This window comes from Propithecus coquereli, unplaced genomic scaffold, assembly GCF_000956105.1.
Source record: "Propithecus coquereli isolate 6110/MARCELLA unplaced genomic scaffold, Pcoq_1.0 Scaffold101, whole genome shotgun sequence".
NCBI lineage: Eukaryota > Metazoa > Chordata > Mammalia > Primates > Indriidae > Propithecus > Propithecus coquereli.
The window spans coordinates 4,332,482-4,348,675 of record NW_012133970.1 but is presented as its reverse complement, the minus strand read 5'-3'; the positions used below and the strand labels follow the sequence as shown (position 1 = coordinate 4,348,675).

The following is a 16,194-nucleotide window of genomic DNA, read 5'->3' as shown; positions in this document are numbered from 1 at the left end:
GAGGAGAAGGGAGTGGCTGTCAAGGCATCCCCCCCATATGCTGTTATGTAGGAATATCCCTCTCCCAGGGTTGTTAGAAGGGTCAAATCATATTATAGCTTGAAATGAGCTTTGTAAAGTGAAAATTTCTGTTCATGTGGGAAGAATGATTATTACACTGTATCTTCAGAAAGGTGGAGCGTGGGCTTTAGAATCTGATTGCTTGGCTTTGGAAGTTGGTCTGCCAATTACTAGCCATATGATATTGGACATGATCTTAACCTCTCTGACTCACTTTTACTGGTTCACAGAATGCGGATAATAATAGTACCTACTTTATTCACTGTCGTGACATTAAATGAGGTAATATAAGTAAAGTGCTTAGAGAAGAGTTCACTCATTGTAAGCAGTCAGTAGGTGTTAGATTATTTTTCTCTTCTGACAATGCCCTTTTTGCCTCCATCATCGTCTCATTGAGCAGCTCGGTGAAATAGGAGGGGCAAGGAATATTATCCCCATGAGATAGTTTGTTCTTTTTCCCTCACCCTCAGTGGCCTACACTGATGGTCCCTGGGGCTCCTCAGGGGCTGCCTGAGTGCCAAAGAGTCTCAGCCCAGCAGAGGCCCAGACTTGGCTCAGCCTATCAGCACCCAGACTGACCACTGTCTCTGCCCCTTCTTCTCCAGGATTCCGCAACTTGCATGTGGACGATCAGATGGCAGTCATTCAGTACTCATGGATGGGGCTCATGGTGTTTGCCATGGGCTGGCGCTCCTTCACCAACGTCAACTCTAGGATGCTCTATTTTGCCCCCGATCTGGTTTTCAATGAGTAAGTGCTCCTGGGCCCAGACCTCACTTAAATACAGCAGCCTGGCCAACCCTGGTTGGTGGTGATGGTGATGGGGGTGACAATGACGGTTGGCTCAGTTGACCTGCAGGTGTGGCAGTGGAGGCCCCAGCCAGCCAGTTCAGTCTGAGGTGGCTTTACCCTCGGCTGGGAGGCCAGCTGGTGGGAGGCAAGGGGGTTGTTTCTGAGGCCATCCCTTTCCCACCCAAGACCTAATCCTTGTATATTGGTCATGCTTCTGATCTGCTTCGTAGCTTATCTCAGAACCTCATGTAAAGATCTCTCCCCTTCACTCAGGGCAACATATGGAAGGGGCAAAGAGACTCTGGTTGTGAGAGCTGAAGTTCCTTCAGTCCCTTCACTATCACCAAGGGCTACTATCAGTCACCATTTGTTGAGCAACTACTTTGTGCCAGGACTATGCTACTTTCTAAATCTTTTCTCCTTGAGTCCTCATGGTGACCTGATCTCCCCTTTTTCTAGATAATCCTGGGGTTTTTTTTATGGATGGGGAAAGTCAGCTCAGCAAAATAAAGCAACTCACCCAAAGTCACACAGCTAGTGCATGTTGAAGACAAGATTCAAATATATGTCTGTGTCACTCCCAGCTCTTCTCCTGCCTCATGGTGGTGACTGATGGAGAGGAGCGGCCCTAGCATTCTCTGGCTGTGTGACCTGAGCCCTGCCATTTCACTTCTCTTAAATAGATTTAATTAATACCTATACTCCACAAGCTCATTTTATCCTTTATGAATTTGGTCAACGGCTCAGATTTTAGAATTATATTTTCCTCTACTAAGATCTCTATTCTACTATTTTCTATATCGTTGTTTTTGGGCAAGACCCTTAATATTCCTGACCCTTGGTTTCCTCATCTGTCAGTAATAATAGAACCTTCATAAATGGTTTGTTATGATAGCTAATTGAAAACTAATAGATGTGGAATGTCTGGCCCAAGGAGGCAAGAAATTAAAAAAAAGAGAAATCCCTTTCTGATTTGCCCTTTCCCTAGTAGTGAAACTCTTCTGGGTTAGAGGGCTTCTCTGTGTCTGCTGCTTAAGGTCCCTCAATGGCACTGTGAGTGGAGCCAGCCAAAATCTTCCCAAGAACCTTAAGTGAGTGTCACCACAAAGAATACTTTCAGTCAGGGCAGGAATTGACCTTCTCTCCCCTCCAGCCCTCTAACCCAGAAGAGCCTTAAAATAAAATCCACTGGCCAGTGGTTCCTTCCAGTACAGCAGTGCCATGCAAGGGAGAGTGAGTGTCCCCAGCTGCCCTCTCCCAACTCAACCTGCCTGATAGCCAGAAGCTAAGAATAACCACTGGGATTTTGGCATGACCTGCTTTGTTATATCCAGACCTCCAAAGAGTTATTTATGATGCCATCTTCTGGGGCAGGCCTTGAAAAGCCCTCTAACTGTTCATCTCCCGTCCCCAAAACCCTACTGCCCTTGAGTGATTGATTCAACTCCATGAGCACCTGCCCCACCTTCCCCAGAGCCCCAAGACCTCTGGAGGTTTGCAAGATAATGATTGGTTATTTTCTAAATCCTTATTTCCTTCTCTACCTCTGAGTAACCATGTGACACCCCATCTCAGCTCCAATCCATCTCATCAAAAGGTGCCACAGCTAGCACTCTGAGAGGCCAAGACAGGTGGATCGCTCAAGGTCAGGAATTCGAGACCAGCCTGAGCAAGAGCGAGACCCCGTCTCTACTAAAAAAAAAAAAAAAAATAGAAAGAAATTATCTGGACAGCTAAAAATATATATATAGAAAAAATTAGCCAGGCATGGTGGCACATGCCTGAAGTCCCAGCTACTTGGGAGGCTGAGGCAGGAGGATCACTTTGAGCCCAGGAGTTTGAGGTTGCTGTGAGCTATGATGACGCCACGGCACTCACCCTAGCCAGGGCAAAAGAGTGAGACTCTGTCTCAAAAAAAAAAAAAAATGTGCCACAGGTCTCTTCACTGGGACAGAGGCCTAGACCCACCAAACCCCAGGGCTCCTGAAACAAGAGGCCCTCACTTCCTTTTATAGGAACCCACTATGTTAGAGCTCTCAGTGTCCCTACAAACATCTAGACCAGTGTTTGTCAAAATGGTTACTGTTGACATTTTGGTAGGAATAATTTTTCATTGTGCAAGACATTCCTGCATATTGGAATATGTTTAGTGTCCTTGGCACCTGCCCACTACACACTAAATAGGATTCCAGTCACTCTGATAGCCCAAACTTACCCCCACACATTTCTGACACCCATTGAGGAGGCCAGTTGAGAGCCACTAATTGCTGCTAGCCTCTTCAAGGTATTAATGGGGAGACTGAGACCCAAAGAGACAGATAGGGACTTGTCCAAGCTTGACCAACCCATTTTCTGATCTCTCTGATACCAAACCTTGTCATCAGCCCTGCTTTTTTCTTTCCTTCCCTCTTTTTGGAGAGCACATGTTGTGAAGATAATGGGCTTGAACCTTAGCTCTGTGTCATTGGGCAAATTACTGAGCTTTTCTGAGCCTCAAATCTCATCTGTATAATGGTGGATAGTATCATAATAGTGCCTTCCTACATGTCATTTATTGAGCACTTACTATGTGTCAGGCACTGTGCTCAGTGTTTTCCAACCTTCATTTCCCCTCTTTTCCACTCTCGTTTATTCCCACCTATCCCTGCTCTCTTCCTAAATTTCATTCCTGCCCCTCCACTTTCCTCTCCCTTTCCTTTAATTCTCTTCCTATTCTTTTTGCCCTTTCTCCCCACTTCTTGTTCCCATCCCCTCTGAATTCCTCCCCTTGCCTTTCTCCTTTCTCTACCCTCCATTCTCCACCTTCTCTGTCTCTGGGGCCTGCAGCAACGTTACAGGAATCCTCCATGCCAGGACCGTGATTTCAATGGTAAGAAGAGTATAGTGTTGTCATCAACAGAGATATGAAAGTACGATGGAGATCAGAGCACGGCCAGGCCACAGGGTTGGCAGATCTTACTCAAAAATTCTCTAGGGTAAAAGCTTGGAGCAACACTGTTCTGGTCAATTGACTTGTGATACCATCTAAACACTTCCTCTTTCCAGTTGGGCTTCAGCCTGAGTTGAATAATTCTACACCATCTGCCCCTTTTCCTCTTTCTCCAGGGCAGCCAAGATCTCTCTGAGATAGTGTGCTGAGCTTCCATCCAGACAACACCAGGCCTGCTCAGCCTGCAGACTAGGCTAGTGGCTTGGGAGGGGGCCAAAATGTCAAACCACAGCCTTTAGGCTCCATCTGAGAGGTCTTTGTCCTCACCACTTAAGTGGGTGTCAAATTCCCTTTCCTTTCTCCACATGCTACACAATCAATTTCTGTCTTACACATACAAACACATGCGCGCGCATCGCGCGCGCACGCGCGCACACACACACACACACACACACACACACACTTGATTTCTGAAGGACTGAAAACCAGAAGGCCTACTAGCAGAAGGATGCTGTGTCTTCTCTTAGAGACATGCCATGTCCAGTCACGGAATGAAGAGGTTGCTCCCCACTAAGAAGCTGTCCAAGCCTTGGCCACTTCCCCATATAATTTATAGGTGATAATGTGATGATCTGTTCACAAGTCATTATAATAAAAGCAGCTCACATATATTTAAAGCTCCTAAACTGTGGTAAGGAACAGCTAGCATGTGAAGGAATAGGCTCCCCCTCCAGGGGTGGAGAACCGGCATCCTGAAGACTACATGTGGCCTTCTAGGTCCTTACATGTGGCCTTTTGACTGAATCCAAATTTTACAGAACAAATAATTTTATTAAAAGGGATACAACAGAGAAACATGGACCTTTTCTTGCCTCCTTTGGTGTTTAAAAAAGAAGAGTCTTGAATTCAAAAGGCTGAAGGTTCCCCACCCCTGGCGGGCACATTTGAAAAGCATTAAAACTCATTTTGAAAGGACAATGTGGAATCTCCTTCGCTGGGAGTTTTTAAAGAAATGATTAGATTTTTAGTAGTCTAGGCCAGAGACAGGGGAGTTAGCAGGATGACCAAACACTTGGGTTACTTGTGAATCCTGGTGTCCTGATGTTAAGAGCTGATTTCTGGGGCCTCACTCCTAGAAATCCTCCATGTTGGGTGCCTGGGAGGCAGGTTCTGGCTCTGCCTGGAGCCGGGATATTAGAGCTGTAGTCAGGGAGACCATGTGCCTGCTCCATTGTGTTCATTTGGTTAGGCTTTCCTGTCCCTGCCTCAGGAAACAGAACGGGCACGAAGACCTGGAAATTCCATGCACTCACCCATATCCTGGCCAGGGAAGATGAGTAGTTATCAGGAAGTCAGGATTCTGGAAAAAAAAGAACAACCTTGTTCCTTGTCACTAAAGGAGAAACAGCAAGCTCTTCTTAGAGAACCTGGAGAGGGAGGGCAACCAGAGACATTCCTTCTGGGCTTGTTGTAAGCCTCCACTCATTCTTATTCTTCCTCTGTGTGTCTCCTTCCCAGGTACCGCATGCACAAGTCCCGGATGTACAGCCAGTGTGTCCGAATGAGGCACCTCTCTCAAGAGTTTGGATGGCTCCAGATCACACCCCAGGAATTCCTGTGCATGAAAGCACTACTGCTTTTCAGCATTAGTAAGTTTCTGGAGGCACAAGGAATGCCCTGGGGGGCACGGAGGCTCAGAAGGGACAAGTTTTGCCATTAAGGGATTATCAGGGAGAAGGCAGTTCCTGGACACTTCCCTTCTTCTTTCCCCCTGCCTGTCCCCCCTCCACTCTCCTTCAGCATCATGTTTCCTAAAAAGGACCAATTTCATGACTAGAGACCAATTTCTTTACTAGAATTAAGCCTCCATCAAATCCCCACCTACTCCCACTCTCTATTTGGGACAAGACCTCTTTGGCTGGTTGCAGCAGATCTCTGCATTTTTCCGCAGCTTCTGCTGTAGAAACAGCCATCGACCACCTTGTATTCCTTGCAGGGCAATAGAGCAGGAGGAGTTGTCTCCTGGAAGGAATTTCCTCTTCTGCCAACAAGAGGAGGTCTACGTAAGCAACTCAGGGTTCATTTAAGCAGCCAAGGAACTTTTCTTTAAAGTCTCTTCTAAGCAGAGTGCTGTCTTTGCGTCTGTGAGGGAGAAATGAGGCAAAATTTGATATTCAAAGCCATATGCTTTAATTTTCTAAATCAGAGCTGGACTATGAATGACATAAAACCTTAGCTTCTAAGAAATGGAGACATGAGAAGACTAGAAAAAAGAAACGTTCAGTAAATTTTATTTACTCGAGTCCCATCAGTTAAGGTCCAGCTATCCTTTTCCCTGAGATCTCCCTGGCAGACTGAAGGCCACAGGCACTCAGACATCAACTGACAGGAAGCCAAGTAGCTGGTTCCCGTGGGGGTGGGGGTCAAGTTTGTGGTCAGAAAATTCAGTGCTTTGTCTAATGCTCCTTCGTGGGCATGCTTCCCCTCCCCATTCTGTCTTCATCCCACATCAGTTCCAGTGGATGGGCTGAAAAATCAAAAATTCTTTGATGAACTTCGAATGAACTACATCAAGGAACTCGATCGTATCATTGCATGCAAAAGAAAAAATCCCACATCCTGCTCAAGGCGCTTCTACCAGCTCACCAAGCTCCTGGACTCTGTGCAGCCTGTAAGCAAACGAGGGAGGGTGCTTTATCAGGGAGAGCAACCTGATGAAGCCAAGTGATAATCTGCTCCTCTAGGGTCTGGCACCACCTGTTGGGAGGTGCTTCCATCCCCCTCTGGCTTTGAGTGTGATCCAGGAAGAAAATAGAGTAGAGAAGAAAGAACACGGGTCACAATGTCCCAGCTGGCTATTGGGAAAGGGGTGAAGGAGTTGAGAACAGAGCAGTAGGGACTCAGGGAAGGGGCTTAGAGCAGATGAGTTCTCTAGGCAGACAAAACAGACCTGGATGTTTTTCCCCTCTTTCCTGAGTCATGTGCATGTGAGTTTATCTGTGTGTGTGTGTGTGTGTGTGTGTGTGCGCGCGTGCGTGCGTGCGTGCGTGTGTGTGTGTGTGTGTGTGAGAGAGAGAGAGAGAGAGTGAGAGAGAGAGAGAGAGAGAGAGAGAGAGAGAGAGAGAGAGAGTGTGTGTATGTTCTGGGAAGAGGAACACCCTGTCCTGTGTCAAAGAGCTTGCGACGTATAAGAGAGCTATTGGGAGCCCTCAGTGACTCCCTGGAGACCATTTCTCAAACACACACACACACACACACACACACAGACACACACACACAGACACACACACACACACACACACACACACACACACCACCTTGTTGGTGAAGACTAAGGACAGGGAACGTTGGGGGGAGGAAACAAAAGGCTAAAAGGACCAGAAATCAGAGGTGGGGGCAGAGTCTGGCAGAAGCCAACTCCTTGTCAAACCTGTTTTTTCTCTCTTATTATCCCCTGCAGATTGCAAGAGAGCTGCATCAGTTCACTTTTGACCTGCTAATCAAGTCCCACATGGTGAGCGTGGACTTCCCGGAAATGATGGCAGAGATCATCTCTGTGCAAGTGCCCAAGATCCTTTCTGGGAAAGTCAAGCCCATCTATTTCCACACACAATGAAGCATTGGAATCCCCCATTTCTCCCCCCAACCCCACTCCCCTTTTCAGATGTCTTCTGCCTGTTATAACTCTGCACTACTCCTCTGCAGTGCCTTGGGGAATTTCCTCTATTGATGTACAGTCTGTCATGAACATGTTCCTGAGCTCTATTTGCTGGGATTTTTTTTTCTCTTTTCCCTTTTCCTCTTCCCTCCCTATCTGACCCTCCCATGGCACCTTCCAGTTCTGCTCCCTGTCGTGGCTACTATCTGTGTTTTGAATGGTGTTGTATTTCTTTAAATCTGTGATGATCCTCACATGGCCCAGTGTCAAGTTGTGCTTGTTTACAGCACTGTGCTGTGTGCCAGCCACACAAACGTTTACTTACCTTATGCCACGGGAAGTTTAGAGAGCTAAAAGTATCTGGGGAAAAAAGCAAAAACCAAAACAAACCAAAAAAAATAGCAAAAAAGCAAAAAAGCCTTGCTAGGGTTTTTTGCTTAAAAAACTAAACAAAAACAAACAAACAGAAATCCCCAAAGAGGCCAGTAGTGACTAAAACAAGGTGAAAATTGCAGGCCCATGGGGAGTCACTGCTTTTTTTCATCTCCTTCCTCCCTGGGAGACTTTATTTTCTGCCAATGGCAATTACCATCAGAGGGCAGGGCGATCCCAGGGCTGAGTTGGGGAGGAGAGACAGATAGTGGAGAGGAAAAGGAGGGCAGATCATCAGTACCTGCCTTGGCCCCTGGGGGCAAGACTGCTCAACTGCAGTGTAATTCATTGTACTGAAAATGTGCTTCTCGTTTGAAAACTTGTCTGCATGTGAACGCCTCCCACATCCCAAACCCTTTCCTCTCTCACCCTCTGCCTCCACTCTCAAGTGGACTTTCAATAGTTGTTCTAAGAGCTTTGAACTGAATGTTCTCTTTAGCCAAAACTTGGCCACTTCCACTGAAGAGTCAGACTAGTGAGAAGAAGGAGAGGAGAGGTCTGACCCGTTAGAACGCCCCATTTGGATCCAGGTCAGCTTTCTCATGTGTGAGCCAAGGAGGAGCTTGCAGCTGGAGTCAAAGGAGAAAGAAGTGATGGCTTGGCTGTTCTGCTGACGACACTAAATAGTTGATCCCTCACTGCCACCACATTTTCCCTACCTTAAAAAGACCTGAATGAAGTTTTCTGCCAGACTCCATGTGGCCACAAGCTCCTTCCACCCCCACTTCAGTGTTTTGGGGGCCTGAAACTCACCACACTGCATTTCAGCCATGGTGGTGAAGCTTGTTCACCTCTTTGAACATGCTCACGGACTCTCCACTAAGAGCTCCCGCCACCAAGAAGGCTAGCAGGCCAGCAGCCCTGACATCTATCTCCAGATGCCAGTAGTCTCAAAGACTTCTTACCAGATATCTCTCATCAACTATCAGATCTCTGGCACCCTCAGACAAACTGGGAAGAAGGCATCATTGGGATTGGACAAACTGGGCGTCTTGCCCTTGTCCCCCAGAGAAAATACCCTCCCACCAAGTGGAGAAATGCCCACTTCCTTCTTCAGGGCAGCTAAAGGAGCTACCCAGATCAGGGTTGAAGAGAAAACTCAATTAGTTCAAAAACTGCAATCAAGAAGGATGAAGGTGCTAGAACCCTGCAAGTGCTCTTCTTGGCACCTAACATATCCACCTGCAGAAGTCACGGGAAGAAGAGAGACTGAACCAGGAAAACTCTGACTACTAAATTAAAGCTTTCAGAGGCAAATCCTAAAGCCAGATGGGCACCATCTGGTGAGTTTACTCATCATCCTCTTCTGCTGCTGATTCTGGGCTCTGACATTGGCCATACTCACTCAGATTCCCCACCGTTGTTGCTGCCTCTCAGTCAGAGGGAGGCTGAGCCATTGAGACTTTCAGCAGAACCATGGCTTCCTTTGGAAAGGTCTACTTAGTGTGGCTCTGATATGCTGCCACCCATGAACTCAGGGTGTACTCCTAGGACACTGGTTTCGTATAGTCCTTTGGCACACCTGTATTCTGTTGACTTTGTTCGCCAACCCTGAGCGCAGGGGGAATATCCACCTACTTTCTCATCTTGGCCATTGCCTCCTCACTTAGCAGTTAACCTCATCTGTTGAACTCAAGAAATCAGGGCCCAGTCACCAACCTGCCCATTTTAGTTGGTTCACTCTGCTTCTTGAGAAGATAGTTTCTGAGTGACATATTATGATCTACATGGGTTTCCTCCCCTGATTTCTGTGTTGATATTAATAGCCAAATGAACTTGCAAAACAACTTCTTTAAATAACAAGGAAGAAGGGGAACCTAAGACAGATGATACGTCAATCTAAGACTGCTGGACAAAACTACAGCTGATAGGTTCCCTTTCTGGGGTAGAATAGACAATTTCTGGTTTTCTTTGTTACACCACCATCTGGCTTATGTATAGGATTACTTTTAGCTGTTTTAAACAGAAAAAAATATTCACCACTCTTCAGTTAAACTAGGTTACATTTTAATAGGTCCTTTGCATCTGTTTTGAAACAATTTTCATCTTTTGTGGAACATGGACTGGATTATATCATTCTAATACCTCTCCTTGTAAATACTAGAGGCTCTCCTTTCCATTTTTCTATCAAATTTTTCATCTTTATGGATTTCCCAATTGTGACTCTTGTCTTTATGAATATATATGTTTTTCACTTGCAAAAGCCCCAAATCAGTGAAACAGCGTGTAATTAAAAGCAACAACAACTGGATTACTCCAGATTTCCAAATGGCAAGACCAGGGGAGCAATGGCCTAAACAAGGCTTTAGATCTGCTGTTTCTGTGCTGGGGTTTGAGAGAGCAAAGGAGATTTAAGCTTGGCTCTGTTCTCTCATACATCGAAATGGGGAGGATTTCTTTTCTTTTGGCCATTGATGTTCCAGACAGAAGTCTCATTTTGCATGCACTCTGCTCTACAAACAGAGTTGGTGTGGTTGGTACACTGTGCTCACCCATGAAGGACTGGCCACCCAGACCCACTCACCTGGTGAGCTAGAAGATGAGGATCGCTCACCAGACAAGTCATGGGGACCACCTCCAAAGAAGTTGACACTGCTTGATGGGGATGGAGAGTGAGGAAGAGAAAAAGAAGGAGCACCAGGGAGAAACCCCCATCTGTTCTGGGCAGCAGAGAGCTGCCAGGGTCACGAACTTTGTGGTCAAAGAAAAGAGTCGTGTGGCAGTTTCGGCTCTCATTCACTGGGCAGCTCACCTGGGCCTGGCCTCTGAGCTGACATGGGGATTGGATCCTTTGTTCCATAGTTTTTCTATGCCACAGGCAATACTGTTGTTCTTGGAAAGTTCATTATTTTTTTAAATTACCTTAGTCTGAGAAAGGGATATTTTGAAGGATTCCGTCATATACCTTTGAAAAAAGAAAATCAGTAATACGTATATTTTTGTGTATGTTTGCTGGCACTAAAAACAACAAAAAAAGGGACTTCACTCTGTCCCCTGGGTAGTTGCTGAAGTAACTGTCCAGGTTGAGAAATAATGTGCTGATGCTAGAGTCCCTCTCTGTCCATACTGTACTTCTAAATACACAGAGGCATATATCACAAGTTGCATTCTACTTGTACTTTAAAAGAAGATATGTCCACCATCCACATGATACTGACACAGTGAACTAACTTTGAGCTTCGAGTAGCTTCTAAGTGTTTGTTTCATTAGGCACAGAACAGACATGGCCTTGCCCCCTTCTCCCCCTTGATAGCCAGCAGGGCACAAAGTTCCAAGCCACTCTCTCTGCCCGTTCCCAGCCCTGCACCAGTGCTGTACTTGAGAAGACTCTCTCAAGACAGCCCAGTAACTATCCCTGCATGGTTCCTGCATAGCCCTGGAAAAACTAGAGGCTGACTACTAATTATCCTGTGCCACTTGCCCAGGTGAGAGGGCACTGGGCCAAGGGAGTGGTTTTTGTGCTTCACCTACCATATGGGGTCATGGGAATCAGGAATGCTAAAGCACCAGATCAAACCCCAAACTTAAAGTCAAAATAAGCCATTTAACATGTGCAATTTCTTGGAAAAGGAAGTTTCTACCCCAATGCCTTTATAGGCAGATTTATTCTTACCATTAATCTCTTTGAAAATGTTTGAAAGCAGTTTTTACAAAAAAGACAAAAAAAAAGAGATGAAAGCATCATATTATGTAACCAAAGATTACATTGTATCTGCTAAGATGCCAAAATTTTTAAGGGCAGGGAGGGAGCAAACATTAGTGCCTATTTGGTGAGCTATCCAAAGATAGACTAAAGGACTTTGCTGGTGACTGACTTGTAAGAGTTTTGTGGGGCTTTCCCCCCTCACAATATATTAATACGTGCTTAGAAGAGTTGAAGATAATTTGGGAAAAATGGGATTATGGGTCCTTCACTAAGTAATTTTATAAACAGAACTTGCTTTCCTTTTCTCTAGTAGTTGCTGAGCAAATTCTTGAAGCTCCATCATTGCATGATTGGAAATGGAGCTGGTGTTGGCCACTGTGTTTGCTAGTGCCCATGTTAGTTTATCTGAAGATGTGAAGCCCTTACTGATAAAAGGAGCATTTAAAGGACTAGATTTTGCACTAGAAGGACAGCAGGCAGAAATTCTCATTTCTGCCCACTTTGGACGGCACAAAAAGTTCTCTGTGGTTTAAGGCAGAAGGTTGAAATATATTGTAAATGAGTATTTGTATCCATGTTTCAAAATTGAATTATATATATAGATATAATGTGTTCTAGTAGCTTTACCTTTCTCTGCACCTTTATATTTGGTTCCAGGTCATACCAGATGCCATGTACTTGTGAGAGAGGCTGAAGTTACATTTTGGAAGCTCTCTCAGAATGGACAAGACACCTGGATCAATCAGATAACTAAAAGATGGCTCCCGTATTGGGCCTGACTCACAGGCCTTGCAAAGGAGCACAGGAGGGTAAAGGGTAGGGAACATGATACATTGCACTTTACTAGTCCAAGACAGATGAATGTGGAAAGGTTGATGAAGACTAATTGGAACTAACTGGGGTTTACCATAGGGAAGGTCCAGCTCAGCCTTGGGGCCACAAGCCCATCCAAATGATTGGCCAGTGGCCCCCTAATGGGACCTGAGCCATTGAGAGAAGGAGGACTGTTCTTTGGTCTTCACCATCCTTGTGAGAGAAGGGCAATTTCCTGCACTTGGGAACCTGGGGCGAGTGCTCCATCTTTCATACAAATTCACTCACCTGCGATTGAGGTGCTCTTGCTACTGGGTGTCTGTGTGCTCTAATTCTGGTTTTGGATATGTTCTGTAAAGATTTTGACAAATGAAAATGTGTTTTTCTCTGCTAAAACTTGTCAGTGTACTAGAAGTTATCTCTGTAGGTGTAGGTCCATCTCTGCCCACGGGTAGGGGTGTTTTTTTATTGATTAAGAGTTTGACACTGGGGTCTGTTGACCAGAGCCTCCCAACCCTCAACCATTTCTAGGTGAAGGCAGAAAAATCCACATTAGTCAGTCCTCTTTAGATATCTCAGCTGAGGTGATAAATCATTTGGAATTCCACCACTCCCAGAAAAAGTGGTAGATATTTGAATTTAGCAGATAGAGTTTTAGAGTGAAAACAGCTTCAGCTCAGCTTTGATTTATCCTTATTTGATTTGGCCAGAAAGTAGGTAATATGGATTGACTGGTTTCCAATCCAAATTCAGTAGACCAGAGTGAACATTTTTTCCTTGCTCCACTTGTCTTTTAGACTTTTATGGAATATATGAGAAGCTATGGGGCCGGAAACCCTTCCTATATAAGCTTTTTAAGAAGACAGTCATGTAGCTGCAGATTCCATTGCCCACCAAAGACTGGAACACACACATATTCATACCCCAAAGGAAAGACAATTTGGAAATGTTGCTGCTTCTCTGGTGTGCCTTCCCTGGCTGCTGCCTCAGAGTTTGGGACCCTGTACACTGCAAAGCAGAGAGGCCAGACTTGCATTCTCTCACAACCTTAGCCCTTGGTGCTAACTGTCCTGCAGCTAAGTGCCTGTGGGTTGTCCTATCCCATAAGCCACTTGAGTGCTGAGAGCAGCCACCATCAAGATGACCCAAGCAAAACAAAAAAGTCCCCTCACCACCCAGTGACACCTTTCTGCTTTCCCCTAGACTGGAACGTTGATTAGGGAGTGCTTCGGACATGACATTCTTGTGCTGTCCTTGAGATTAATCTGGCAGCAGGAGTGAGCAGACTATGTAACCAGAGATAAGAATTAATTTTTGATTTTAAGGGAAAAAAAAGAGAGAAAGAAAGCAAGCATCATATGAAGATTTTTAAAAAAGAAACAAATTAATTTTGCTTGAAACTTCTTTCGAAGGGGCTCAGTTCTCACAGTGGCACTTGGCCTCCACTGAGCAACAGGATCAGCCCCAAGCGCTAGTGTTCTGTTCTCTTTTTGTAATCTTGGAATCTTTTGTTGCTCTAAATACAATTAAAAAATGGCAGAAACTTGTTTGTTGGAATACATGTGTGACTTTGGGTTTGTCTCTGCCTCTGCTTTCAGAAATGTCATCCATTGTGTAAAATACTGGCTTGCTGGTCTGCCAGCTAAAACTTGGCCACAGCCCCTGTTGTGGCTGCAGGCTCAAGTTATTGTTAACAAAGAGACCCGAGAAAAGCTGCTAATGTCCTCTTATCACCGCTGTTAATTTGTTAAAACATAAAACAATCTAAAATTTCAGATGAATGTCATCAGAGTTCTTTTAATTAGCTCTTTTTATTGGCTGTCTTTATTGAAGTCAAGAGTTGGTATCATGCCCAGTGGCCTTTTATGCTACTTTGACTTTCATATATTTCTTAAAATCTTCACACAAGGGTTATAAATTTGCCCTGTGTTGGCCTTATCATAGGTTGACCTGGGACTACCAAAATAACAAAGAATCTGAGCTAGAAAGCACAGATGGACACTGGCAACCCATCACAAACTCTCATGAAAAACTCCAAGCTTGTCAGCCAGGGGAAAGCCACACAAAGCCCAGCTGCTCACCCTCCCATCCTTATCCTTGTGGGAGCATAAAATGGTGGCCTCACTTGCCCAATTCTAAGCAAGCTTCAGATAAGGAATAGGTATGTTCACATCCTCACTGTTTTTCAGTGGCCATACCATCCTCAACCACCCAGGTATAATCTGAGTCAACCTATTGGTTTCTTCAGTTTAAGCGAGGCCTCTTCCTGTTGCCTCTCAGTGTGAATACTTAGGAGATTCCAAATTCAATTTCTGGCCTGGAGTTACAAGCCATCAATGAGATGTGACAGGCATGTCAAAAAATATTAATAATAAGAAAGTTCTCTATGCTTCAGTGTCCTCACCTGTAATCGGGGTTGTCACAATGCCTCCTTTCTGGGCTGGGTTTGGGATTCAGTGAGAACATATGTGACACAGCTGGTGGCTATTTGCTCTGCCTTTGCTCCCTGTTAAAATGCCAGAACTCCTGAGAAGGATCCCACATTGAACCATGTTTATCATTGACCACCTCAGAGTGGATGGATTTCTCAAACTCTTCCTGCTTGATGGAGAACAGAAGAAAACAAGAGATTCTTGGGATGTGTGCTTGTGTGTGTCTAAGTAAGAGACAGTGTGTTTATTTGCGATTTGTGTGTGTAAGTCAGAGCCCCTCTGACAACCATTGCTTAAGTCCCCTTTTCTTGCATATACAGCGAATGCTCTAACAGCCATCCTACTTGGCTTCACTCACCACTGCCTGAAAAAGCAAGGTGGTCAGTGTCTACCATTGGTTTTCCAAGGAGTAGGAAAGCACAGAGGACACCTCATGAGTTAAAAAGAGCCTGGAGATGAGAATCCTGTATGTGACTTGTTCATGTTCACACAGCTAGTTGATAGCTAGGATTCTGGTCTGCTGATCCGCTATATGACATGGGGAAGACCTCTGCTCTTTTCTGGACCTCAGTTTTCTCCTCTGTGAAATCAGCGTATGTTGGAAGGTGTAGAGTAGGACTAGATGAGATGGGAAGTCCCTTCCAGTGTAGACACCATGGTTATTGCAAATTACAGCAATACCTTTCTTAAGGGGACATAAGGGGAAAAAGAAAGGGCCTTTACCCTCAGAACACAGTTTTAGAATCCTGCATTTGTACTTGACAAACATTTATAGAACAACAGGGGGATGGGGGGGTCAAAACAACAGTTCAGTCCTATGTAGTAGATGCTATCAACCCCTCGAGATGGAGAAAGGGCTCCAAAGTGAAATAATTTGTTTACCATTGAGATTATCTCATAAATGGCAGAGATAAGTAGCAGTTAAATAAATAAGCCCTAATCCATGTACTATCTGTGCCTTCAGTGAGTCGACAGTCTTAAATGCCTTGGGCCAGACCAGCCTGGGACTTCAACCTATCATACTCATCCCAACCCTCCCACATCTTTCCCTCCAAAGAGATTGGGCTAACCTCTATTTAGAATTGCTGCCTTTAGAACTAGAAGGGATATTAGACATTGTCTAGCCCAAACTTCTCATTCTTCACATGAAGATTCCAGGCTAAAATGAACACCCACCATATGGCCCCTTCATGCGCCCGCAGGCAGCATGCCAAGGTGATGGGCCACCTGAGAATTTCTACCATTCCCTTGCATGCAGGTTCAGGGCCGGCCCTGGTGAGAGAACCTCTACATACTGCCGTCTGGCTCCCACATATACAAACCAAGGATCTCTACCCCAACCACAGCACCTACTTCACCTACCATCCACTCCCAGAGGTTTTCTTCATGCCTCTGCAAGGGAGAGTGAGAGAAGGAGAGAAGTGTTAGGGGA

At 45.3% G+C, this 16,194-nt stretch overlaps 1 protein-coding gene across 1 annotated transcript in view; it reads left to right on the top strand.

Moving 5' to 3' along the window:
• The window catches only part of AR (androgen receptor), a 163,571-nt gene extending 156,025 nt beyond the window's left edge, over positions 1-7,546 (top strand). The window contains exons 5-8 of the mRNA XM_012643906.1: positions 666-810; positions 5,300-5,430; positions 6,295-6,452; positions 7,242-7,546. Of these exons, the coding sequence (XP_012499360.1) occupies positions 666-810; positions 5,300-5,430; positions 6,295-6,452; positions 7,242-7,397 (590 nt within the window). The 3' untranslated portion in view covers positions 7,398-7,546. The remainder of the gene's footprint in view (positions 1-665; positions 811-5,299; positions 5,431-6,294; positions 6,453-7,241) is intronic.
• Positions 7,547-16,194: the final 8,648 nt, after the last annotated feature.